The 27,672-nt window shown below is 51.6% G+C and overlaps 1 protein-coding gene across 1 annotated transcript; it reads left to right on the forward strand.

The window, feature by feature from the left end:
- The first annotated feature begins 1,236 nt into the window (after positions 1–1,236).
- Positions 1,237–16,045, forward strand: PIRT (phosphoinositide interacting regulator of transient receptor potential channels). Its single transcript, XM_090291335.1, has 2 exons — positions 1,237–1,352; positions 12,902–16,045. Exon 2 carries the CDS (start codon positions 13,047–13,049, stop codon positions 13,455–13,457), a length of 411 nt encoding a protein of 136 aa, XP_090147461.1. The 5' UTR covers positions 1,237–1,352; positions 12,902–13,046; the 3' UTR covers positions 13,458–16,045.
- Positions 16,046–27,672: the final 11,627 nt, after the last annotated feature.

Genomic DNA, 27,672 nt, shown 5'->3' on the forward strand with positions numbered 1-27,672 from the left:
GCAGAGCATGCTCAGCTTTCACAGAGGAGGACAGAAGCAAAACCGCTCAGCTTGACCCCTCATGGCAGCCCTGGGGACAGGCCAGCCCCGTTAGCTGTCTACTTCTCTAGCCATTTATCACACATCAACCTCTGCAGAGCATTCCCAGTCTGGAAATTTCCTGTTTGTTTCACAAGTACAGAAATCAAGATGCCAGAGATGGGAGCAGCTCACACCCTCCCTGGCTTCTGGGCCCCTGGATCACTCCTGGGAGAGCATCCCTCGTAGACCCCAGAGGAAGCCACAGGTGCTGTGACCGGCAGCCAGGACCTCCCTCACCTCATGGCTCATGACCAGTGAAAAGCTGCAGCATCTCCCTTTCTCAAGTCACCAGGAAGAAAGGCAGGGCCAGCCTGGCTTTCGGAATCTTGGGCAATTTTGTTGGCATCTTGAGAATAGGCAACTGAGCAGCTCACATTCAGCTTCTGCAAGCCCAGTTTGATAACAGTTTATGGAAATGGAAATTCCTTTCCCACTGGTGCAGTGATTTTCCTTATTTTCTGATCACTATAATACAAAAAGCCACAGGAGCATCATCGGGGTAGACGGGAGGAGCGAGGGTGAGCGCGCAGCATTGCCCCCAGCTCAGAGCCCTCTGAGCCTGGCGTGGGGGCGGGGGCAGGGTCCTGTGAGCTCACCTTACCTTCTGCGGTGGGCTTCTGGATTTTGTCACATGTGGTGCCCCCCTATAGGCCTAGGGAAGTTCTCAGAGGTTACAGTCTTGGAACAAAGGATATTAAATCCACCTACACTTAGCCTCTCCAACATCCAGAACAAACAGAGTTCCCAGATCTCGTGGCCAAGGCCTGCACTGGGCAGAGCTGACAGAGCCTCTGAGGAACCCACCCTTTGTCAACCCATCACCGCCACCACCATCTCCATCACACACGCCACCAACCCAGGGACTCTGGGTCTCCTGATTTCTGAGCCCAGATCAGGAAATGCAACCCTGCCCAAGCATCCGCCTGATGAACATTCCACCGAAACTTGAAGACAGACTGCAGAGAAGCTTCATTAATTTTTCACAAAGTTCATCTAACAGTGGCCAGGCAGAGCTGAGACAGAGCCACATCGCTAGCGCCTGTGCCAGTGGCCCACAAAGGGTTAACCCATTAGCCCGTACCCTGGTGAGCTCATCCCCGCTGGAGGCTGCTCAGTGGCTGGGATTCGCTGCACACTGGCTCCTGGACTGGGCCAGGGAGGCTCTCTCTGGCTGGGATGAAGGACTCGAACACAAACTCATTGCTGGCTTCCTCCCTGCGCAAGCTGTGTGTGACTCCCAGGTCCCCGTCCTCCCCTGAGACCACGGGACAGTAAGTAAGAGGGGACTCATCCCCTCTGCCCTTCCTCCCATTGCCCTGGAGGAACAAGCTGGTTTTAACTTTGTTTTAGAGTGTGTTGAGTGTTTGAACCAGAGTTGGAAGGCAAAGGAGAGGGGCTGTGCCCTGAGAGGGGGTGAAGCAGCTGCCAGCAGGCAGGAGGGGACTTCCCAGTGAGAATCCTGGCAGAGTGGTGGCGGGGGCGGAGGGGCTGCTCCTGCTGTGCCCCTGGAAGAGGGAGAGCCTGTGCGCTTAGAGCATCCAGCCTTCACCCTTGGCAGTCACGGGGGGCAAGAGCTGGGCTGGGAACACATTCCCAAACCTGGTCAGAGGCAGGAGCGGAAAAGCCAGACATTGAAGCACAAGACCACCCCCAGCTCCCAGAGTGCATGGGTGGGACCTCAGACCCAGACCACCATCCTGGCCCCCGTATCAGACCCCAGCATTGGCGGGTCCCTCCCTGCGGCAGGTGTGGCAGCTGCCCAGGGCGGGACCGGAAAATGAGTGCAGATCACCAGCTGGGGCATTCTTCATCTCAGCAAGGGGAAACATACGCAGGTGAACAGGCCTGGGGGACTTTATCTACACCTGAGCTATTTTCCCACCGTGTTACTAGGCAGGGCCTGGGCGGGGCTGGCTGCGGGGGATGGAGTTGAGTGCTGCTGTCTAGCTGAGCGTGACCTCTGGAGAACTTCCCTTCCACGAAGGTCTGTGAGCTGGTGACAGATGGTGGCTGTGCCCTGGTGACAGGCAGTGTATTCAGAGGTGCTCTGGCCTCGCTTTATCAGCTCAGCCACTGGGCCCCACTCACCTTTATCAGGGAGCGATGGTCAGCAACACGATGTCCTGCTGCGGGAGGGCAGAGATCAGCGCTGGCTGAGTGGCGCGGCCTGTGAGACCACCGGGGAAAGAGCAGGACCCCCCTGTCTCAGGGGTCAGGAGAGACCAAAACGCACCTTGGATGTTCCTCAGGAATGGTAAATCGTGTTCTTTCCGTCTTGTGGCCTGGTCTCCCCTCTCCTCCAGCTGACCGGCTCTGCAGCAGCGTGTGCCCTCCCTCTCCTCGGCGTTGGTCCCTGCACTTCCCAGAATAGTCTGGCTCCTATCGGGAAAGAGAAGCTCGGGAAGCACAGATAACACCAGGCCCGGGCACAGTGGGGCCTCTTTGAATATCAGGGTTGCCAGACATATGACAAAGATGTCAGTTAAAATCAAACTTCTCCTAAACGACAAATACATTTTTAATATAAGTATGTGTCGTGCAATATTTGGAACATTCTTATATGAAAAAAAAAAAGCTTTCGTTGTTTATCTGAAACGCAAACATAACTGGGCATCTTGTCGTTTTATTGGCTAGATCTGGCATCCTATTGATATTGATGGTGTTTCATCAGATTCAAGGGGGGATGGGGCAGGGAAGGGCGGGGGTGCTGAGGTGCAGATGTGCAGGCAGAGGGGTGGCGGGAGAGCAGGAGGGAGGGCAGTGAATAAAGAGAGAGGGGAAAAGGCAGAGCTCCATCCCTGAGACAGCATGGCAGAAACGGGGTGTAAAAGACCAGATCTGAGGTCCAGCAGCTCTGTGCCTCAGTCTCCTTCCTTATGAAATGGGAATGATACTAGGGGTGCCACCCTCTTAGAGCCATGGGGTTAAAAGAGACACCCCATGTGAAGAAGGCTGCATGTATCGGGCCTTCTGTGCTCCGCTGGTTGATGATGGGGTGACTTGGTGACCACTCTGTCATGGGCTTTTTGCTGCTCTCTGGCCTCGGCCCTGGGGCCCCAGCTTCAGCTCTCAGGTCCGCAGCGACTGCACTCAGCAGGGCTGGGCCTCACCTCCACCCAGGCGGCCACTGCTGCAGCTCTGTTCACTGCCAAGACCCCGATGCTAGTGTTCTCTCCACTCACAGTCTCCCCAGCTCGAAAAGAAAATAGAAACCATTTCAAAGGCAAGCAAGATCCACTAGAACAGACAGGCTCCAAAACTCCCCTTCAGAGCCTGGCTTGCTACTCGCCTGCTGAGTAACTTTGGGCAAGTCACATAGCCTCTCCGATCCTCAGTTTCTTTGTCTGAAAAATAGGGTACTAATCATCCCTAGCTCAGTATCTGGTCTGGAAGAGTAGCCGAGGCCAGGCAGAAAAAAGCATGCAGCATGGTCCCCAGCCCATACTGAGTCTGATAAATGGCAGTTACTATTATTGTGTGAAAAGTGTCAACCCTCCCCAGCACACTGTCCCTTCTGCTTTGGAGAAGCCGCCTGGGATACACTGGGGACTTCAAGAACGTCAGCCAGGCTTGGCGAGGCACGAGAGGCCAAGGAGGGGAAGAGGAGGGGGCTGGCTCCTTCCCGCTGCCCCTCATGCCCCCTCGTTAGCTAGGTTCCTCCTACCACCCCACTCTGACATTGAAGGGTGTCATTGACCATTGGCGAGAGGAAACAGGCAGGGTGACAGTGGACAGTTGCCGCGATGAAGCTCCTGCCACAGCTCCCCTATTTATTGAATCATTTAACAAGTGTTTGCTGAGTGCTGGCCTTAGAAAAGCACTGAGCTACCTGCTGGAGAGCAAAGGAGGTTGAGGAAGCCCCAGCCCAGCCCCTCAGGAAAACTGGGAGGGAACGCAGAGCTTCTGGGGCTGTAAGTACAGTACAGACTCGTAGATGGTCACCTCTAGGGCAGTAATTGCCTCACTTCCAACTGCCGCTCCCATTAAGTGCTGCATTTCAGACACTAAAGAACCCATCAGAGGGAAGAGTGTTTGGTCCTCATTATCTTGCCCACTCATTGCTCACCAGCTTGCATACTCCACAGGCCACCAAACCCTGTGTTGGGGATGAATATGAGAGTGCCGGAGAAAAAGCCAGCACCTTCCGTCATTCTCCCCCCTCTCATTGGAGGCGTCTCTTCACCTCATTTCTCAGAGACACCAGTGAGTGAGTGAGTGTGTGCCCCGAGCCAGGAAGTGTGCATGCCTCGAGCTCCTCTGTGGGGAAGAACATTGTCTTGGTGTCTGTAATTCCACGTCTCGCGGAGGACGGCACACAGGAGTCATTGAAAAGTGTTTATTGCGGTGCTGATGATGCTTTTAGCTGAGAGCTGGTGAGCGACCTGGTGGGCGGGAGTCAGCCAAACACCGAAGCAACCTAAGCAGGCGGGGCCTCCAGGTACGAGGAAGAGCTGGGTCAGTGGCCAGTGCCGACAAGGTCAAGAGCCAGGCCCGTGGATTCCTCCCTTTGGACACTTTGCTGACCAAACCCAGTCTTTGCCCTCCCCAGGGCCCCGCTCCTAGCTCCCTGAAAGTCTGTTTTCCTTTAAGGGATGGTATCTTTCCAGAGACCAGATGGAATAGGTAAAATTTTTGTTATTCTAGCCCCTCCTTTCTCCCTCTCTGCCTCCCTCCCTCCAACCCTTCCTAGCTCTCTCTCTCACTTCCTCCCTCCCACCCTCTCTCCATTTCCATCCTATTCCCATCCCCATCCCCATCCCCATCTCCACCTCCATCCCTACCTCCATCCCCATCTCCATCCCCATCCCCATCCCAATCTCCACCTCCATCCCTACCTCCATCCCCATCTCCATCCCCATCCCCATCCCCATCTCCACCTCCATCCCTACCTCCATCCCCATCTCCAACCCCATCCCCATCCCCATCTCCACCTCCATCCCTACCTCCATCCCCATCTCCAACCCCATCCCCATCCCCATCCCCATCCCCATCTCCATCCCCATCCCCATCCCCATCCCCACCCCCACCCCCACCCCATCCCCATCCCCACCCCCACCCCATCCCCATCCCCATCTCCATCCCCATCCCCACCCCCACCCCCACCCCATCCCCATCTCAATCTCCATCTCCATCTTCATCTTCTGTCCCCAATTCCCAATTTCTCCAAGAAGCACCTTCTCTTTTTCAGGAACTTCTCTTCCTCAGAATCAGTTACACAGTCTTTCCCATAAGAGTCAAGTGACTTCTCACCCTACAGACTTCTCTTTAATGTCTTTACCCTCCTCTGGGTCACTTCACCCCTCCTTTGCTTTTCTGAGGTAACATGCTTCCTGCCCACCCCTCTATCCTGGATCCCTGTGTCTCGTCATACGGCTTCCACCATAACCAACACTCTGCCGTCCTTAGTTTAGCTACTTCTACTTGTCCCCCACCCTGACTCAATTATTATTAAGGCTTTTATAGTTATTTTCCCTGATGTGTAACTTACACACATAAAAATACACACATTTTAGTGTAGCATTTTAACAAATGGGCCCTTCAATACCAGGAGATAAAACAATTTCATCCACCTCAGAAAATCCCAGTGAGTCCCTCCCCACACTTACCACCGCTGTTTGAGTTTTGTCATCTTAGATTAGTCCTTAGACGGTTCTAGAAAGTGAAACATACACTCTATGTACTCTCTTATGTCTGACTTCTTTCACGTAGCATATCTACGATACTCATTGTGGTATGTATGTGTCAGAAGTTAGTTCTTTTTTCTTGCTTAATAATATTTCGTTGTGTTGGTTATCTTTTCTTTTGCTCATGGACACTCAGGTTGTTTTCTGGTTTGGGCTATTATGGATAAAACTGCCATGAATACTCATAAACAAGTCTTTTGTGGATGTGGGTTTTCATTTCTCTTAAACAAAAAAAAAAAAGTCTAGGAGTGGAATAGCTGGATTCGAGGGTAGGTGTATGCTTAACTTCATAAGAAACTAGCAAATCTTCTTCCAAAATGGCTGAGCCATCGTACGTGCCTGAGCGCAGTGTGTGAAGGCCCTCACACCACGTCTCACTGTTGGCTGTTGGGAGATTTCACATTGTAATCGTTCCAGTGAATGTGTGGCAGTAACGCGTTGTGGTTTTGATTTGCACATTTCGGGTGTTGAATATCGACTTCAAGCACTTTTTCATGGGTTTCTTGTTCATTTATTGGTCTTCCTTTGAAATGGGTCTGTCCAAATCTTTTGTCCATTTTAAAAATTGGGCTGTTTATGTTTTTATTAATCAAATGTAGAAGTTCATGTATATTCCAGATACAAATCCTTTAACAAATACATATTTTGACAACGTTTTCTCCCAGTCTATAGCTTGTCTATTCATTTTCTTAGTAGATTTAATGAGCAGGAGTTTTCAATTATGATGAAATCCAGTTTATTAATTTATTTCTCATTTCTTAGTTATTGCCTTCTCTGTCCTGTCTAAGAAATTTTGCCTGCCTTCAGGTCACAAAGGTATTCTCCTATATTTTTTCCTAAAAGCTTTATAGTTTTACATTTATGTCCAAGTTATGGCCATGATTCATCCTGAATTATATTTGCTGACGGTGTGAGGTGGATTCAAGTCTCATTTTGTTTCCATGTGAACATCCAGTTGTTCTATCACCATTTGTTGGAAGGACCCTCCTGTCCCCATTGCATCACTTTAGTGCATTTGTCAAAAGCGAGTTGTCCTTGGTTGTTGTCTGGCTTACTGGGCTGGTTGGTAGAGATTGCAGTCCGGCCTCCTGCAGGTCTGACGTCCAGATAGCAGGCTGCGTCCTGCTCTGGTAACTATAATATAGGAATTGGTTTCCTGGCCTGGTTGCTGCAGATTGTGGGTCAAAATCTTATTTTTATACATAGTCTGACCGTTGTCTATCTGTATATGCAGCCTCTCATTTATTATAAACACTTACAGATATACATAAAAGTAGAGATAGTAATATAATGAACTTCCATATATCCATCATATAGACATAATAATTTTTATTGTCATATTTGACTTAAAATTTGATATTTTCCATGGATCATAGCATCAGAACATTTCATCCCTGTATGTTGTTTCAAGATGCATCTTGATATCGATAAAGATGTTTCCTTATATGTTCACAATGTCATTATCATCCCAAATATAAATTTAAGTTCTTAATGTCATCTAATACCTGACCTGTATTCAAATGTCCCTAAAAATATTCCAACATGTCTTTGTACAATTGGTTTGTTCTAGTCAGACTCTAAAGAAAGGAACATATTGCATCTAGCTATAACTTTTAATTATCTTTGTTTAAACACTTTATTGATGTTTAACATACACACAGGAAAGTAGTAATATCAAAAGTATACAGCTCAACTGGTACACGCCCACGTCACCAGCTGTAGTCAGATCAAGAGTCAGAATATGATCTGTACCCCAGAAGTCTCTATGAGCCCCTGATTTCCGACACTGCCCACACGCCCAAAGGTAACCGCAATCCTAACCACCAATAGCACTGATCGTCTTCTAAGTTTTTGAACTTTATTTAAATGAAGTCTCATTTTATGTAAATGGAATTTCATGTAAATAGAAATGTCTGGCTTGCCTTGTTCAGCCTCCTGTATGGAGATTCATGCGTGTCCTTCTGTGTGGGGTTTGTCGTTCTCATGGCTGCACAGTCTCTGCCACAGTCTGCCCATTCCTAGTAGTTGTGCACTGCAGGTAAGCTCCACCCACTCAATCTGCCTCCTGAGGCTCCACACTTGGCCTCCAGGAGAGAACCTATTTAGTCTCCCTTCTGAAACTGCTGCCCCAAAAGTTGGACCAACACTCAAATTTGTGGTTCGTCCAAAAGGCCCAGCATCTCTGGCCTTCCACTGTCTCTCACCTGGAGATCCTTACCTTCATTACATCTGCAAAGACCCTTATTTCAAATTAACGTCATACACTGAGGTTCTGGGTGGGCAACTCAACCCACTCTAGGGGGTTAGGAATACTCTGACACATTCAAACCAGCCCCCCAGCAACTTAACCCATACCTGAAATCGTGGTTCTCACAGGACCAGGTCCCTCCCAGGGCTGTGGCAGTATCCAGGCCAAGTCCTCGGAGCATCTGTTAAGTGCCAGGCTGTGCACCATGACACACTGCTGGGTGAAGGGGAAGAAACTCAGCCTTGGCCCAGAGGCAGTTTGCAAGCAGGGAGGGAGGGAAAGGCCAACATGCAACGTCCTTCTCCAGAATGATTTTGTCCCCCAGGGTACATTAGGTGGTGTCTGGAGACAGTTTTGATTATCAAAACTGAAAGTGAGGAAGTGCCACTGGTACCTGGTGGGCAGAGGCCAGGAATGTTACTAAATACCCCACAGCGACAGGACGGCCCCTGTCACAGAGAGCTATTGGGCCCCAAACGTCAACAGCGGCACTCTTGGAAGCCCTGGTAGCAGAAAAAGAATAGAATCTTTTAGGAACTTAATAAAAAGTTAAAAACTCACACTGCCCCTTAGTTGGGGGTTTTCAGGAAGCCTGGAGTCTCAGAATGCACGTTTGATTCACCACCTACGAACCTATCTGAAATAGCTTTAGAAGCTCCTTAGCCCAACTCCTTTATTCTACAGGTGAGAAAATAGGGTCCAAGAAAAAAAAAACTACCTATAATAGCAACCAGGGCCATTTCTGGCACACCTATAATGTGTCACACAATGCAGTAGTGTTTTGTGAAATTTAATGGTCCCTACAATCTTGAGAGACTATTTTCCCTATTTTATGCGTGGTGCTGGTGAGTCTCAGGGGTGGGGGGGGCCGTGGGTGTTAAGTAACCTGTCCTAAGTCCCAGAGTTTAGAGGAGGCACACCGGGTTCAAACTGCCATCTCTCCGATGTCAAAGACCTGGATCTTTCTGTCACATGCTGGACCTGTGAAGGAGTGACCTTTCCCTGCACAGTCCATGTTCCACAGCCCTGCCCTGCCTGTCATTCACTATCCCAAAGACACACCTCTTCCCAAGTCAATCAACTAAATTAAAGGTTTCCATTCTGGGGGATTTCATGGGCCATTACAATTTAGATGATAGGTTAAATAAATGTAGATAGATAGACAGCTAGATATATAGTAGGTAGATAAACATCTACACAGGATGGCCAGCCTTTTATCTTGGCAAATACAGGTACTAACAAAACCAATGACCAGCTTCCATCATGGCCATTCCATGCCAAGCAAGGAAGGAAGGACATAATCTCAGAGTAAAAATAGTCCTTTAAATAAGTAAATGTAACACTATAAAAAAAAAATTAGAAGGGTATTCTTATTTCCCTACTGCAGTGATTTTCAACCTTTTTTTATTTTATGGCACATGTTAATTACTAAAATTCTGTGGCATACTAAAAAATATATATTGTACTTTTTGCCACTCTGACCACAAATAGGTATAATTTTGATTCATTTACATCAGATGGCTATTGTTGTGTTGGCTGTTTTGGGTTTGTTTGTTTGTTTACAATCTAAGGGAAAAAAGGTCAATGCCCCTGACTAAACAGTCAGAATTGCATATTTTAAAAATCTGGCGGCACACCGGTTGGAAATTGCTGCCCTATTGAAGGTGAGTCACTATGCGATTACTTATCTACGTCATTTCATACTCAGTAAGAGGTTAGTTACCTGCAGAATGAAGCCCCAAAGAGAAAAATCCTGCCATTCTCATAGTTGCAGGACCCTGGGGGCTCATCCAGGCCGGTGTGCTCTGTGCAAGGAGCTCTGCGTCTGGAGACCTTGGCCTGAATCCTAGCACAGCAGCATGGGGAGCGGGGGTCCTTCAGTCACTCCTGAATCTCCTCAGGCCGCAGTCTCTGCCCTTACAGAATGGGAACAGGTGGATGACCCCCTCGCAGGGCCGAAGGGTCTGTGTGAGGTGCTTCCAGCAAGGCCATTCGCCCACCTCCCTCGCTCAGAATCCAGGAATCCGCTGTCCCTGCAGAGGTCCCGCCGCCAAGTGGACACCTCCTGTCCGCGACGCAGTGACCACCTGTGCTCAGAGGGCAGCTGTCAGGGCAGCAGACCCTCCTCACGGAGACCAGCCCTCCTCCGGCACAGCTGAGAACCACCGCATTCCCCGGTGCAACATCTGGTCTTGGCCTTCACAGCAAAGGGATGGAAACAGCTTCCCAGGCAGCCGAACACCCACCTGAGAAGCCAGGTTGCAATAACTACCCCCCACCCCCAACACACACACACACATTCCCAGCTACCCCTGGCCCACAAGGGAAAAACTCACTTTAAAATGATTACTTAGCTTATGCAAATACACCACAGGGTTGAAAAGGAGGTGAACACCTGGTGTCTGTACTCACAAAGCACATCCGTCCTATTCTCCAGTCTCTGGAGGCAGAAATTCAAGCGTCCTCTCTCTAGATGAGTGTATATGAATGTGAATATCTACATTCTGAAAGCATGGTGACTTTAGAATTCCTGTTTCCTCCCTGTCAAAGGGGAGGGACCTACTTATAACTGCTGTTTCAGAAAGTGGGGGCATTGTGCTTTGGGGGGGACACTATTCCCATGTGGTTCAGGCCTGAGTTCCTGGGAGGGTGGCAGGGGTGGGTGTTGAGGGGATTGGTTTGAAATTCACATTGTAGGAAGTGTTGGAGGAGAACCCATTCACTAAAGGAAACTTCTAGGTGCAGAAGTGCCTTGGTGAAGAACTGCAGGTTCAGAGGGTGGGGGCTTGGGAGCCACTAGCTGCAGACACCATCTCCTTCATCCTAAGCTGTTTTGGCATGTTGGTTTCCAAAGATGCACCCATATTTGGGTCTGGTTCTCGCTCTGTTTGGGGTGTGTGACGGGGATCCATCGTGACTGGGAAGAATAGTCTAACTTTCTTCCCCAGTGAACTTTTTACTGTGGCAAGAAATCCCTCCCACCCCACTCACAAGAGGGATATTAGTGAATGAGGATTCGAGTGGAGTCTGAGACAGCCCGGTAGGGAATGGAAAGAAGAGGTCAGAGGCAGAAGCCGGGAGACCTGCAGGTCAGGGAGCAGAAGCCAGCACCAGGGGCCGTGGGTCAGAGCAGGCAGGCAGGGCCCTGCGAAACACAGTGAGAGAGTCTGTGGATTCAGGGGACAGGGGGACAGAGTGGCCAGCGTAACCCCAAACACAGCGACCCCCTGAGCTTACAGGGGAAGCTCCAGGCTCCCTCCAGGGAGAACTGGGTTTGTATAAACAGTATTGTAAGGAAAGCTGGATTTATTGTTAGTGACCAGCGGGAGGAAGGGGGGGTGCAGTGGGAGAGGGAGGGGCAGAAAGGAAGGGATCCGTTCACTTACTCATTTGATTAAAGCTGTACAGAGGCCCTAGGGCAGAGAGCACTGCCCAAGACCCTTTGGGGACAACTCAAAGGTGAGTCAGGGCCATGACCTGGTGCCGACCTCCAGGAGGGTGCCTGACCTCCCCTCCTCCCACACACAGAAGGTATCAGGAGAGGATCTGAAACCATTCACCTCTCACTGCCTCATGGTAAATACACAGGCATTTGCACTGGGACCCACCACAATTTCTGATTATGGGACAAGAGGCTTTCATCCCACCGGCATGGCTCTGGTGACGTATTTGGCAGGTGAGCGGTACCTCTCGGCAGCTCTGACATTGCCCAGTACAGGGGATCACCTGCCCCCGGGGGGGACAAGGGGCTGAGAGAGCTCTGGGTACTGAGAGGCATACGGACAGGCTCTAGACAAGAAATCGGAATGGGCAGCTGGGCTCGGTTCCACGCCCTTGCAGGCTTAGGAGCAAGAAGGTAGGACTGATGTAACTCACATGGGCAATGGGGAAAGGGGTCCTTTGCATATTAGAAGGTCACACTCTGAACCTGACACAGCCGTGCTGACAGAGCCCAGAAAAGCCCAGGCGGCACTAAAAGACGTTCTCCACTGCTGGCCGATGTGGCTCAGGTGGCTGGAGCATCGTCGTGTAAACCGAAAGGCCACAGGTTTGACTCCGTCAGAGCACCTGCCTACCTCGGTTGCAGGTCCGGTCCCCGTCGGTGCGCTCAGGAAGCAGGCGGCTGACTGATGTTTCTCTCTTGCATCAGTGTCTGTCTGTCTGTCTGTCTGTCTCTCTCTCCCCCTTCCCCTTTCTCTAAGATCAGTCCTTGGGTGAGGATAAGAAAGAAAAAAGTGTTCTCCAGCCCCTACATAACCCAGCCATTTAGGAGAAAAGCAGATGGTTCAGTCCCACCTCTGGCAGATCCTTACCTCGTGGTAAATCGCTTCACCTCTCTGAGCCCTACCGCTCTCACCCGCAAAGTAGGATCAATGCTTAACTCACAGGGCTATTGTGAGGTTCCAATTTGTTGAAAGAAGTATTCAGTGCCGTGCCTGACACAGAGCAGACACTAGACATGTGCATGCACACACAGGATTATGTATTAGGTGTCACTGCACTAACGGAAAATTGATAGCATTTATAGAGTGCTTGCAATAGGCTAGACATTGTTCCAATGCATTACATGTCTTAACTCATCGAACCCTTTTGAAAACTCCATAGTAGCGGCATCATCCCATTTTATAGATAAGAAAATTGCGGCACAGAGACATTAAGTAACTCACTGGAGACCACAGAGCTAGAAACTGATTGAGTCTGAAGATAAGATGCCAGGCAGTGAACTGTTGATTTTTTTTTTACTTAACGGCACCACTGTTCCCTGTTGTAAGCACTAAAAGCAGTTGATTAGAATGACATGGTGTTCATCTCTCACAAGAAAGCAACACACCGGCTTGCGTGGTTTCTTTTTTACGTGGGTCTCACCTGATTTTCCCTTTGGCTTCAGCACCGAAACCCTGTACAACCCTCCACAGAGAGCCAGGCTAGAGATGGATGCTGGGAACAGGACGGGCGTGTGAGGAACCCTTCGGCAGGGCCCTCGCTTCTGACTGCTGCGGTTCCCGGGTGTTGGGTCCTGAGGAGCTGTGACCATGGAGGCTGTCCCCACCGCCCTGGAAGTTGATGAGAAGTCTCCGGAATCCAAGGACCTGCTGCCCAGCCAGACGGCCAGCTCCCTGTGCACAACAAGCTCCAGGAGCGAGTCTGTCTGGACCGCCGCCCCCAGGAGCAAGTGGGAGATATACCACAAGCCCATCGTCACCATGTCCGTGGGGGGCGCCATCCTCCTCTTCGGCGTGGTCATCACCTGCTTGGCCTACACCCTGAACCTGGGGCAGAAGAGCCTAAAGGCCCTGAAGATGATAGGGCCCGGCTTCCTGTCCCTGGGACTCATGATGCTGGTGTGCGGGCTGGTGTGGGTGCCCATCATCAAAAAGAAACAGAAGCAGAGGCAGAAGTCCATGTTCTTCCAGAGCCTCAAGTCCTTCTTCTTAAATCGCTGACAGCGACCTCTGCCCCTGCCCTCCCCATCATCCTGCCACCTCAACCCTGAGAAAGAGGTCTGAGGACTAACATCCGGCATCCCATCTCCTTGGTGGTGGGGTTTGCCATAAAAACGATGCAGGCAAACCATCTTCCTGGATCTGGGGGAAGGGGAGAGCTCAGGGCTTCCCTCTCTGTGTAGCTGGGGCGCATTGCCAGAATTGTCTCCCTTAGAGTCTGTTGTTAGTGATGCTTCCCTTAGAGCCTGCCCGCTGCCAGCCCCCTTCACAGCTCCCACCCCCTGTCATGCATTCAGGAGTCCCTCACTGAGCTCCCTCTGCCAAGTGCTATGCATGTGGGGACATCCTGGGGTGGCTGTGCCCCAAGGAGAACCTCATGTTTACGTATCTGAGTGCCTGAGCTGGATTCCGCATCTGCATCCCTCTAGAACCCGAATGACCAACAGAAGCTGTCCTTCACAGAGGCAAGGGAGGGCTGTCTCCCGACCCACGGGGTTTGCCAGCCCCGTGTCCTTCATGGGCAAGATACTGACTTGCATTTCAAGAGATCAGACAAGTCACATGTGTCAAACATTCCAAAGAGTGAACAGTGATGGGGGTGGGGAAGGCACATTTTGCCTGGACGAGGCTCTAGGAGTCGCCAGCCAAGGAGGTCCAGTTCTCAGTCATGGTATTTACAGAGGCAGTGGGGTATGCTAGGGGTGTCACAGTTGCCCTTTGGCCTTCTCACGCCCTCTCCTTGACTGCCTTCCCCTCTGAACCTGCCAGCTAGTCAAGGACAAGTGCATGTTGCCCTGACATCCTCTTTGCAACGTGGAGGGCTGCAGAGGGGTTTGCTCGCCCCTTCACCTCCACTGAGAATCAAAACCAAGGAGGCGGAATTCCACACTTGAAGGGTCTGTAGGTATCCAGAGATGAAGTTCGGCTTCAAAAATGTCACCCTGCCTCCACCCAGCAAACAAGCAAACATATCTCAAGTGCCCTTCTCTGGTCCAGGCCTTGGGTTAGAAGCAAGACCAACATGTCCTCTGTTCTAATCTTCTTTCCAAAGTGGGAGATACAGCCAGGCCAACAGGCATTGGAATACCCTGTGCTGGTCCCTGATGGGGACACGGGGTGGTGTGGGAGCACCGGACTTGAGAGGGGACAGAGAGATTGCCGGGCGGTGTCACTCCAGCTGAGAGCAGGAGGAAAGATGAGCGCTAGCAAAGAGGGGACGGGAGAAACACGTGGGGCAGCAGGAACTGTCTGTGCAAAAGCTTGGGAGGGGGACGGGGGGAGCATGATAAAATTCAGGAAACTACATAGCAACTTTCCTAACCTCCCAAGTGCCATTTTTATCCTTTCTTGTGGCCAGCTCCTCACTGTGATTCCCCAAGTGCCTCAGGGCAGCCTCTCCTGGGACACATGGAGTGCTTCCTGGGTGTATGGGAGAGACTGGAAGGGAGTTTCCAGAGGGCCCACCAAACAGGGAGCACCCATGTGATAGTTGCTTCCAAAACCTGGGGCTTCCTGTAGTAGCCAGAGACCCTTCAGAGACGCACCTGTGAGAGAGTTTGCCACCACGCTGCCCTAGGCCAGGCGCAGGCCCAGTGGAGAGCATCTGATAACGCGCTGTGAGAGAAAGCCATCCTGCCCCGGCATCACCCTGGGCTTTAGCTGACTCCCTTCACTCCTTGGTCTTCTGGCCTCCCAGTCACCATGGCAACCTCTCTCTCTTACGGGCCTCCCAGGTATCTCTATCCTTCATGGTGGTCCCATATGCAGAGTCAGAACCTCACCTTGTTCCCTCTGCATCATGGGAAATTCCATGAAGGCAAGTACCTGTGACATGGGGACACCCCCTAACCCTCTTACCTAAGGAACCAGAGTTTAGGAAGTCGGTGGCCTTTGGGCTTCACCCAGAATGGCCATGTCTCATTCATTCAGCGTGTCTGGGGCCCTTAGCCCACCTGTCACCTGTACACAGGTGGTCAGGATCAGTATCCCGAGGTGTTGCAAGTGCTATGCCAGTAATTGTATTTCCAGTGCCTCAAGTGACTGTGCTTGCAGACTGTTGGCCCCGTGATATCACTCACAGGGGAGCAAGTGGGGCGGTCTCCCAGTTAAGTCACTGGAAATCCACACTCCCAATGTCCCAGTTCATCCACCCCAAAGCTGGGAGTCAGGGCCTCGCTGTGGGAGGAGCCCCGGGTGGGTGTCACTACCACCTCCGTCCTAGTGGAAGGAAGTCCAGGATCTGCCAGGACTCGGGACAGTGTCCAGGTCCTGGACGCATCTTGCAGTCTGCAGCAGTTCGTGCCCACATTCTCTGCTCCTCACGCTTGTTTCTCGGCCAGAAACGTTAGAAAGGGCTCTGAGGAAATAGCCCCAAGCATCATTCAACCCCACTGAGACCCCCCCAGTTGAATGTGAGCCTGGGAGCATGCCAGCGTCACACTAAGGGGTTTTTGCCAAAGACCGTCACCCCGTGGAAGTCCGAGGTATGGTGCACCCAATCTGTGAGCACAGCCCAGGTCAGACGCCGCGTTTCTGGACCAAAGCATCACCCCCGTGACTCCTCTTGGGCCTGCGGGTTGACGCACAGGGCCAGCTAACTGGATTGTATCGCCCCTCCCCCACCACAGCTATTCTGTGTGGGAGAGTATAATTTAATCTGAGGCCTAAAGGAATTGATGTAATGTTGAATTGTAGTCAACATTCTACTTATCAGTAAATCCTGCTTATTCTGTTTAACTGTGTCTGCTGTGTTTTTATTCTGTTCCATCAGAAATCCCAAGACTGTATCCACTAATCCATTCCTCTAAACTGCCCCCTCTCTCATCACGACATGTTCCCCCTCCCACCCCCACCAGGGAGCTGTCCAGAAGAGAGGGGACAGTATGGGTTCCATGCATGGTTCCTCGGGTGCCGAATAGGAGTTGACGACCCTATTCTCCGTAAGTAACAGCCATGAGCAACAGATTAGAGACCCAGACCCAAAGCTGTCGCCAGAGCCCCTGCGTTCCCACCCCCTGAACTCCTGGTTTATGCCGTATGAATGGTCAGAGGCAGGAATGGAGAGCCTCCAGCTGCTAGCATGAGTGACGCTGTCCTAGCACGATGGACTAGGTCCTTCCAGCCTTCGTCCCACTGGCCAGACTCTCCTGCTGACCAGTAGGAGGCTCTGGAACAGCCTGGCACTGGCTATTGTGACTTCCCATCACATTGGTGGCCAAGTGCATAACCTGCTTGGAAGCTCAAGACCACTTCCCACGGGAGTACTCAGAACCAGAGAGGCAATTGAGATCCAGTATCATTTCTCAAGGGCTGGGAGCTGCTGAACTCCAAGTCTTCCGACAGGGAGAGGTGCTGTGGGCCATTTGCCCTGCTCCCCATTTCTTCAAAGACCCTCCCTGTCTCATTCGAGACTAGAGTCACTGATGAGGCTTGCACCTGTTCCTCCTTGATCCTGCTGAGCCGGGGGGCACATGTGCAGGCCCTGCCTCCTGCACCACCACCGTAACCCTGAGCCTGTGACCGGTTCCTGTCTGAGGTTTCCATCTGTGCAGACAGCACACAGCTCCAGGGGCCCCCCTGGCCCCACTGACCCTGACACTGCGGCCAGCTCCCTTGGGCCCCCACGGGGGTCCACTGTTTCAGAGAAATCACACTCACTTCTCCTGGGGACTGCAGGCGCAGAAAGGGGGATCCCAGGCCATTCCCCAGTCCAGCTCTCCTGCTCCAAAGAGAAAAAAGGCTTGGCAAGTGTCACCCCCAGAATGAAGACCACCTCACACTGCCCAGCAGGGCCCTCTGGCAAAACCATCAAGGAGACTGCACAGAATGGGGGGAGCAATTACCACAGGCCCTCTGACGATTACACAGACCAGGTTGGGCTCTTCTCTGATCAGTAAGGAAACGTGGACATAAATAATGGCCACTTCCTGTGGGGTTGCATGGGCAGGAGACCGAAAGAGGTGGGAAACTTGATTCTATTATGGCAGCAGTTTGCCCAGCTCCTTCACAGAACCCCTGCTCCATGGTGCCGCCCTCCCGCTGGCCCCGCTGTCAGACACAATCTCTGGATCCACCCCCAGAGTAGCCAGGAGAGCCCGGCATTTCAATCCCTGAGCTTCGACCCCACACCAACAGGAGAACTGGAGGTAGGGGGATGAAAGCAGGTGCTCAGACCCCAGGAGGCAATCCAGCTCGCCGCTAGAGCAGACAGCCAGGGAAAGGATCCCTTATGACCCAGTATGACAGGCATGGAGGGAAGCAGGGGCACTACAGGAGGACAGAGGGTGGACATCGGAGTCAGTTGGGCCTCAGCCCACCTTTCCAGCCTTCTGGAATAGCCCTGGGCCAGGTTTTCACATCAGAGGTGGGAAGGAGAGTCCAGAGGACAAGGATGAGAGGGAATAACCCCCCTGAGATTATCTTCACTGCTCTATTTCAGGGTCTTGCTTTTCACTGCTTCCTCTAAACCCTTTCCACCACAGCCTCCAAAGGTGGTGTAAAGGTGCCACCTGGGAAGAGCATGTTTGAGGGGTCACTTCCCCCACCAGACTGCACTTCTGTCCTGAGACCCTGCCATCCAGAAGCAGCAGTGTGCCTGTCTTTCCTGGAATGTTGTCTCCCTGAAGCCCCCCCCCCACCAGCCCTCATGTCTCCTCACTGCAGTCCTCCAAATGATTTTGCCCATGATTGTGGCTTCTGCTCGTCTCTGTGCGCAGTGACTCCCTAAATCTAGCCTCATATGTCTAAATGCCTGTTAGAAAATGTGTTCGCGTCCTATTGCTGCTGTAAAAACAAAAGCATCATAAATTTAGTAGTTTAAATTGAAAAATAAATTTTAATATTTAAAAACTTAGCAGTTTAAAAAAATCAAATTTATTATTATCTTACCACTCAAAGTCAGAAGTCCAAATCAAATCTCACAGGATCCACTCAAATCAAAATGTGGGTAAGCCTGCGTTCCCTCCATTCCTTGCCTTTTCCAGCCTCTAAAGGGCGCCCCATTCCTCGGCTTGTGACCCCTTCCTCCCTCTTCAGAGCCAGCAGTCACCTTAGCCTGAACTTTACTTCCGCCATTACATCTCCTTCTGACTCTCTTGCTTCTCTCTTTCACTTGTAAAGACCCTTGTGGCCCTCTTCGGCCCACCTCCGTATTCCGAGACAGTCTCCCCATTCTAAGAGGCTTATATTCGTTTGCTCGGACTGCAATAACAGTATGTCACCGACTGGGGGTGGAGGGGCTTCAACAACAGATACTTATTTTCTCACAGTTCTGGATGCTAGAGGTCCAAGATCAAGGTGTCAGCAGGGCATGTAGATGGCCACCTTCTCCCTGCGTCTCCACACGGCCTTCACTCTGTCCAGGTGTGTGTCTTCATTTCCTCTTCTTATAAGGACACCAGTCATGTAAATTAGTGCCTGTTCCAATGACCTCATTTTAACTTAATTAGCTCTTTAAAGACCCTGTCTCCAAATACAGTCACATTCTGAAGTATTTGGGGTTAGCCCCTCAATATAAACTGGGGTGGGGGGACACAACTCACCCCTTAACTTAATCATACCTGCAAATTCCCTTTGCTATGTAAGGCAACCTAGTCACAAGATTCAGGGATGAGGACATAAACATCTGGGGGGGGGGGCACTGTTCTGCTCTCCATAAAACCTTCACTTTTGTACCTCCACCAGCTTCACCTCAACGTGTCCTGCTACGTCACCTGTCTCAAGGAATGACACTCCTGTTCACCAGTATTTGGCAGGTTGCCCGAGTCAGAAATCTGGTGTTCTAGGGAAAATGTCAGAGACCACAGCTTCCCTATCCAGTAGCCTGTCCCCCATCCTCCCTGGTAAGAAAACGTCGATTTTATTGGAGGCAGCAACATGCTCGGCTCAGCTATGATGCTCCTGGGGCTCCCTTGGGACGAGAGGTGAGCCATGAGATGTGTTTGAAAATCACTAGGTGGGGGCAAGAAAAGCCTTCCTCTGCCCGCTCTTTTCTCTTCACCCCGCTTCTCTGAATGCACACCCAATAGGTGGGACCATCCTGGGGCCATGAACCCATCCTGAGACCAGGAGCCATTGCCAAGGAGAGCAGAACAGAGAGTCGGGAGGCTCCCATGACGCGGGTGACATCCAGGAGATGCTGGACTGCCCAGTCCACCTCCTACAGGAACTGTAAGGACAACCTTATATTAGGTCACCAGGATTTAGGGTTCGTTACCTGCAGTCAGTACAGTTCTTACTTACGTAGGTGACAGGTCTGGGGCAAGAGCTAATTTTTTCCTCTAACCCAAATACCACTTGGTTACATCTGGAACTGTTACACATAGAACAAAGACTCATAAATATATGTTCCAAATTAGAGCAATGAACTTGTTCTCCACCTCAAGGCTTTCTCTGAGCCTCTCAGGAGAGAGGGAGGGGGTCCGGGGAGGTGGGAGCAGCATGACCGTGAGGGTCTTAGGCTTCTCAGCCCCTGTCTCTGTGGCAGCAGGGACCTTCCTCAGACGGGGCCTCCAGGTGGTGGACAGGGAAAGGAGTGGTGGGCACACAGGGTACCCACAGCACTCTGGGACCTGTGGGGCTGTCCTGCTTGTCCCAAGAACTGAGGTGGGGGGGGCAGAGAGTGGCAGGAAAGCACAGGTGGTATAAAACTAGCTGCCATGAATGGGAGGAGACACCTGGACGCTCAGCTCTCTTTCTCCCAGGCTTCCGTCCTCAGAGTCGGTGACGCCCAGGAAACGAGAACTCCCCAAGCCCATGGTGCTCTGTACTGGCGGGTGTGTAGGATCTGGGGGCAGCTGCCTGGGCTCGCATCTCACCGCAGCTGTCTTTAGCCCCATCTGCACAGCTGGCATTGACGAGCGGGCCTGCCTCCTGCTGAGCATCCGCTGGGGTCATCCACGCCAGGCTTTTCTATATTAAGCCCTGAATACAAGTTATTATAGTTATTATTAATGTAACAGACTATGCAAGGCAGTCTGGGCAAGATTCGGAAATTCCTCTGAATGATTTTATATAAAAAAAGAATGCAAATCTGTACAACTGCGTGTAAGATGATCACGGGGAAGAAGACTTGTTGAGGGCGGGGTTGCTGTGTACTGTGCTGTCTGATGAACAGGCACTGACACTGGCCAGTGACTTCATTCTGACACGTTCGACCCTCCCTCCCTCTCTGCCTCTCAATCGCCCGTAATCAGTCACCAAGGCCTGGGGATTCTACCACCTTAATATCTCTCAAGGACGTAATTTCTCTCAGGGCTGAGGCAGCTCACTGCTCAGCAAAGTTCCTATGTCCCCTCCATAGGGAAGAATGAAATCGCTCTCCCACCAGGTCCAGGTGCCCAGAACTTCTTGCCTTCAGGTGTGACCCTGGGGCCAGCTCAAGGGGGCAGAAGTGGCGGGGGGCCTGCAGGGCTGGGCCTTGTAGGAAGTTCTCCTCCAGGTGCGCTTCTCCTAGCTCTGTTCTGAGTCATCCAGGTAAGTGTCATGGCCTGAATGTTTGTGTCGCTCCAAAATTCCTGTGTGGAATCTCTACATGGAATGTCTATGTGAAATCCCTGTGTGGAAGCCCCAATCCCCAATGTACTTGGAGGTGGGAAGTGATCAGGTTTAGATGAGGTCACGAGGGCAGAGCCCCTGTGATAGGATTAAGGTTGTTAGTGGAAAAAACACAAGAGCCCCCTCTCTCTCTCTCTCTCTCTCTCTCTCTCTCTCTCTCTCTCTGTCTCTCTCTCTCTGTCTCTCTCTCTCTCTCTCCCTCTCTCTCTCTCTCTCTCCCTCTCTCTCTCTCTCTTTCTCTCTCTCTCTTCCCCTCCCTCCACCCATGCACCAAGGAAAGGCCACGTAGCACCCAGGGAGAATACAGTCAGGCGGGTTCTCACCAAACACCGAGCCTGCAGGACTCCCCAGCCTCCAGAGCTGTTGGGAACATATGTGGCTCAGCCCGGGTCTGTGGTGTTTGCTGGCAGCAGCCTGGGCGGCCTCCAGCGGTTAGCAAAGTGCCGTGAGGACCGGGGACTCCACAGTGGACTAGTGTGCAAACTAGAAGCAAACTGCGACTTTGTTCAGCTCCCATAATGTGGGGGTTTGCTTGTTACAGCAGCTCTACAAGGGACCTGCCACCATCACTGCTTTCCCTGCAGCCAGAGTAATCCGACTTCCTGGTACCTCACCAGCTCCGGAACCTGGCTCCCCTCCCTGTCCTGTGCTCAAATCCACTGCATCCCGCACCAGGATGGCCTTTCTCCAAATGCAAAGCCTTAAGGAGCTTCTTCCCTCTGTTCGGTTCCTCTGCATAGTCTGAGCTCTGGCTCTCTCCGGAGGACTCACTCTTCCCACGCCCTGCCCAGCAGCCAGCAGGCGGTCCCACTGCCGGCCTTTGGGCTCCCCGCACCCCCGTGTGCTGCTCAGCTCTGCCCTTCCCGCAGCTCTGCGCTGCGCCCGCACCCTCTTCCTCTCCCCGCCTCGCACTCACACTCCTTCCCTTCCCCGTGGCACTTTTCCTGCTTATGACTCTACATCACAACTGTCCACGTCAACTCCCACTGGGGAAGTAAGCGCTTACCGGTGAAATGCAGTGACAGTTCTGAGAAAATCGCAGGCTTGGGCACGGGACAGACCTGGCTTCAAAATCTGACTGTATAAGCTAATTTGTATTCTCCGTGACTTTTTTTTGCATTTTTTTCTCAGATTTTCAGTTATGTGTGAGAACGCTAATTACCTCATTAGGTCCTCTTCGGGATTAAATAAGGTAATAGTGCTAACGGGAAATAGTTGTTTCGAGTGCTGTTGGCTAGTTGTTCATAGTAATTATTCAAGGTGCTAATAGAACATCGTAGAACATAGTTCAATAAAAGGCAGATACTGTATCATCTTTGTCATCGGAAGAGAAAATTTTAGGCTACAGGCCCAACACAGGAATTCCCAAATCCTCAGAATAACTTGCGCTTGAGTGTGTAAAGCCATAAATAGGCTCTTACAGGATGTCTGATTTTGCACAAAGAAATGCAGCATTTTTTCCAGAGTGCAGGCACTCCCTGTTGCGTTTTACTACACTTATCACACCCTCCTCCCAGACTAATCCACATGCACACGTTTCACTTAGAATCCAGGTAAAACCCTCATAAAACGCAGGTAAGAAGCCCAAGAAGATAGTTCTGGGAACAGTTGCCACTGGTGCCTGTTTCCTGGGAGAGAGAAGCAGCGCCCTTGTCGCAGGCTGCAGTGACCGCCGTCTGGGGACCCGCTGGGCCTGTGCGGAGGAGCCAGACTAATGAGTGGCTCCAAGTGTGGGCGCCACAGTCAAGGCTAAGGTGGCTGCTTGCAGGTTCACCCTAACAAAGGATGAAAGGGAGGGAGACTGGCTCCTGGGAACGCGCGTGCTGCCGAGAACAGACAGCAGAGGCAGGTGTGGCCACATGTGGCCCAACCGGCCGCGGCTGTGGCAGAGGGAGCCTGCCTGGGTGGGAGGTGGAAGGGATGTCCAGAGGCTGAGGCCGATGGGGAAGGCACGGGATGGCTGGCACACCCCTTCCCAGAGGGGCGGTGAAAGACAACATTGTTCATTCATTCATTCAGCAAAGAGCTGCTGAGCACCTCCCGCGTGCCACACAGAGCGCCAGGCAGAAGGGACACGCAGAAGGGACACGCAGAAGGGACACAAAGTCCTGCTCTCTGGAGCTTTCCTGCTGGGAGGGGCAGACAGGCCATACACCAAGAGGACAAGATGGTGTCAGAGCACGATGAGGGCTGTGAAATTGAGACACAGGTGAGAGATGGTCATACTCGAAAGTGTAGTTTGTTGCAGGGGCACCCTCGGGGGCGGAACGTTCCAGCAGAGAGAAGGGAAAGCAAGGGCAGAGGAGGGAAGAAGCTGGAGTGGTGGCCATGGTGTTCCCCCCCCCACCTCTGCGCTCCCCACTCTGCTGCGACTTCCCCACCAACCTGCCTTGAAGGAAGCCTGTGGGGACACCACACTGCCTGGCCTGGTGGTGTCTGTTCTGCTCATCCTGCTGCTGTTCTCCCTGCTCCTCCATCACACAGGCCCTCCTGGGACCCTCTTCCTCCTGTGCGCAGTCAGCGCCCCGTCCTTCTTCATCAATCACCCTTTGCGTCACTCCACAGCCACCTCCACTGCCCACATGCAACCCTGGCTTCAATTTGTGTCCCCCAAGTCAGATGCAGCTGCTGAAACCTGTGCTGAGCTCTGGACAACATGTCCCAACCTGGGCAGCCCTGGCATCTCCATTCAGAAGGTCCCCAACTTACATACAACCTGTCAGACTAAATTCTGTGTTTCCCTGCGTTGTCTTTAAATCCATCTGCATCCCCAGTGTTCGTGGTGGGTAAAACCACCAATCAACCCAAAACGCTGCGCTAACCTCCCTCTTCCACACCCTCCGTGCCCAGTCTGTCTGCTAAACACCTCACATAGTCTTCCTCTTTTGTCCGTCCCCATGCTCCTGGTTTGGGTCACCAGTTCTGCACGGGTCTCCATGCCTTCGGATTTGACTGGCTCCAATCTGTTGTCCATATCTTGGCCAGGGCACCAGTCCAGATCCTCCCCTGGCCTCATTACCTGCCCCATCCTGGAGCAAGATGAAGTTTGCACTCTTCCACTGGCGTAGACCTTCCTAGAGCTTCCCACTCCTGTCCCAGCCTCACCTACATCCTTGACTCCCATCCTTCACCCCAGACCTACAACTTAGTACATCCCACTATGTCAGACTTCTGCATCTTCTCCTACGCTCCATCCTCAGCCTGCGCTATTCTGAGCTCCTTTCCATCTAGATGGCCCCTAGCTCCAGTGTGATCACCTCTTCCAGGAAGTCTTCCGTGAAGCACCCTGTAGTTACCTCCCTAGCACAGGTCTTGCCGATCCCTTCTGCTTTACATTTAGTGCGTCCTCTCACTGAAGAACTCTGTGGAATACAGTGCTTGTCAAATGAAGCAGTGGTGGGAGTTTGTCCTTACAACTACTCTGCCCCCTTTTTACAGGTGAAAAAATTGAGAATCAGAAATACTTAGTGACTTTCCTGGGGTTATGAGCAGGCACACACACAGAGAAAATGGACCCAGGGAGAAGGCTGCTTTAGCCTCCCCCTCTGCCCTATCCCACGCCTCATGCTCCTTCCTTCTCCAGTAAGTAAAGCAGCAGTTTGGCTCAGTGAGGACAAACCTTGGTGAGGACAAAGTGGGAAATGTTTCACAATTCTTTGCGGGTTTAAAGAGTGGGCCCCAAAGAAGCCAATTCCAGCAAACGTGTCCTGAGCCCTAGGCCTCCTGCCCAGGGTCTGGCACAGATGCCGAGGGAAGCCAGGGGTCAGCCCCAGCTGGGTAGGCAGCATCCTGCTCTATCGATGCCACTATAGACAGGTCTGAGCAAAGATCCTGGTGCCCTTGTGCTCCCCACTGTTCCCTCCTCCTACTTTACCAACTTTCTCCTCGAGTGACTCTCTATCCTTAGACATCATCGCTGGGGGAGAGCCCAGGAGCCCCTGAGAGCCCATGGGCCCCAGTGCAGTGAGGAAGGCATGGGGCGGATGCTGGTCCCTTGGCTAATAGGGGGCAAAATTGGGCTCGACACGGAGCTTCTGAATCCTAATGCCTAAGTGCCCTGTCTAGAGGCCCAGGGCGCTCAGGGGCGCTCATGTGAACAGGGCCACGGAGGGAGGGCCCGGCCGCCTCAGGAGATGGATGGTAGCCGCACCTGACGGCTTCCATCCACATTAAAGCAACTAAAATTAAGTATAACTAGATGTTCAGCTACTCAGTGACACCATCCCCATTCCACATGCTCAGTAGCCTCGTGTGCTAGTCGCTACCGTATCGGACAGCACAGAGTGCAGTGCATTTCCATCTCTGCAGAAATTCTGCTGGACGGCGCTGCTCTGTCCCGGCACCGCTGAGGGCCTCCCGGGCACCGGCCTCCTCCGGCCGACCTGCTCCCGCATTACACACGCACCGCGCGCGGCCTCCGCCCTGTGTGCTCTCTGCTTCCTGGGTCTGGAGGAGGAAATTCTTTCTCCCGTTTGTCTGTTTCTGGGTTGGTTGGTTTTTTCAGCATTTATCTCTAGTTTCTTCCTTTTCCCTACTCTCTTTAACTCATATTACCTTTTTTCTAATTTCTTAAGATGCATAAGACCTCTTAAATAAAGTTTATAAATTAAAATATTGTAACATTTCAGTTATGATATGTTCTAGAGATCTGCTGAACAAGGCTGTGCCTACAGTTAACAATGCTGTATTGTGCACTTAAGCATTTGTTATGGGGTAGTTCTCGTATTGTGTTCTTACCACACTAAAAAATTAATAATTTTTACTTTTAATTAATTAGAATAAAATATTATTTAGCTTTTCTAAGTCCTTAAGTAAATATACTTGGCCACGATATGTGAAATTCTGAAATTTAAGTGAGATTTTAAATACCCCACTGTAATTTTTTTTTTTTTCTCTTCTTCAAATCATCCAAACAAGGGCATCAGCCTCCTGTTGGCTGCACCCCTTCAGGGATGAATCCTCCCCCAAGGCCAGCGCTCAGATCTCAGTGAACCAGGCTCTTCTCAGGCTCTCTGAGGTTCTTATTCTTGTCCTGGGCTATCCATCAGTGACTCTCCATCCTCCAGGTGAAAACTTCCCAGCCAGTTTCCCATGGCCAGGCTCAGAAGAGTCAAGGCACTTGCTAAATCCCCCGGGCCTATCTGCCTGTAGCCCTGCCAGCCATGGGCTCAGAGGAGCAAAGAGCAGGCTCATTGCAGAAGGGAGGAGAAGACAAGGCCACTTTTGAGAACCCCACCCCACACTTTGATTCTAGCCCTGGGAAGACATTTTAGCAGACTTGATCTTTCAATAGCACTGAACGCAACTGACCACCCATTTCTTTTTGAAACATTCTCTCTCTCCTTTTGGATTCAAGATACAACCAGCTTGTGGTTTCCTCCACTCTGTGGGTGTTCTTCCTCTGTCTCTTGCTGGCTCATCCTGCTCTGCCCAGCCGTTACATGTGGGAGGTCCCCGGGCCCGTCCCAGGTCCCCTGCCCTTGCTGCGCTGTCTGCAGGACGCCTGAGCAATTTCATCCTCACCACCAATTTGTTGCTGGCTCACAAGTTCACGTCTCTAGCCCAGCACTAGAGCTTTGAACCAATGTATCTAAACCCATCACGTCCAAAACTGAACTCAACCTTTTTTGACCACACCAGGCTCTCTTCCAGCATGTTCTGTCTCAGCAGGCACCCTCAGCTCCCAGCTTAGCAAAACACACACCTGTCATCCAGCAATGAACCCTTACCTTTCCCTCATCTTCACACTGAATTTGTCACCATGTCCTGTCAGTTTCACTCCCTGGTTATCTCTCAAATCGATCCACTTCCTCCTATCACCTCTGTCGCCAGTTCCGCCCCTCCGGACCTACTGCCTGCCAGCTGCCAGTTCCTGCCCGTCTGCTCTGTTTCCTACATGGCAGCCGGGTCCTCTTCACAAATATGAGTCACATCGCCTTTTGCCTGAACTTTCCAACAGCCTCCCCGTGCTCTTAGGAGGAAGATGCTGATGTGGCTCCTCACCTCCTTTCTTCCTCTTGTCTCAGCCACACCGGCAGTGCCACCTGCCACCACACAGATTTTGCACATGCTCCTGCCTCTGCCTAAAACGCTGTGACCTCCTCGTCACTCCTCCTCACCCAGCCTCACCTGCACATTCTCTGGAGTGCAACTCAAACATCAGTTCCTCGGGGAAGGCTTGATTCACGCCTTCTTTTTCATGTTCTTGTAGGATAAAAGCCCTCCACCATGGACCCCTAAAGCCTGTCATATTTATACAGTATTCCCTCACTTACCGCGGGTATTATGTTCTAGACCCCCTCGTGAAGTAGGAGCCTTACATTTATTCTACACTCTTAAACCTACGTAACTTTAACAGCATATATATACAGCACCACAAAATCCCGCTATATAGCAAAAAATCCACGATAAATAATTAAATACAATATTTTAAAAAATACTGCAATACAGTGAGGCCGCAACAAGTGAATTGCGATATAGCGAGGGATTGCTATACATTAATTTACCTGTTTGATTAACTGTCTCTAACTCCTCACAACTGTAAGCTCCCTGAAGCCAGGCACTGTGTTCCTCTTGCTCACGTAGAGCTGACTTTGCACCTAAAGATGTCTCAGCAGCTCAAGATTGCTGAGCCTGAGCCCCCAGCGGAGCCCACGGGTGG

The sequence above is a fragment of the Furipterus horrens genome, unplaced genomic scaffold (assembly GCF_987537825.1).
Source record: "Furipterus horrens unplaced genomic scaffold, mFurHor1.1.pri manual_scaffold_11, whole genome shotgun sequence".
NCBI lineage: Eukaryota > Metazoa > Chordata > Mammalia > Chiroptera > Furipteridae > Furipterus > Furipterus horrens.

Bases quoted from the DNA above. Each gene is read 5' to 3' on its own strand.
- PIRT (XM_090291335.1), top strand. From the start codon at position 13,047: ATGGAGGCTGTCCCCACCGCCCTGGAAGTTGATGAGAAGTCTCCGGAA.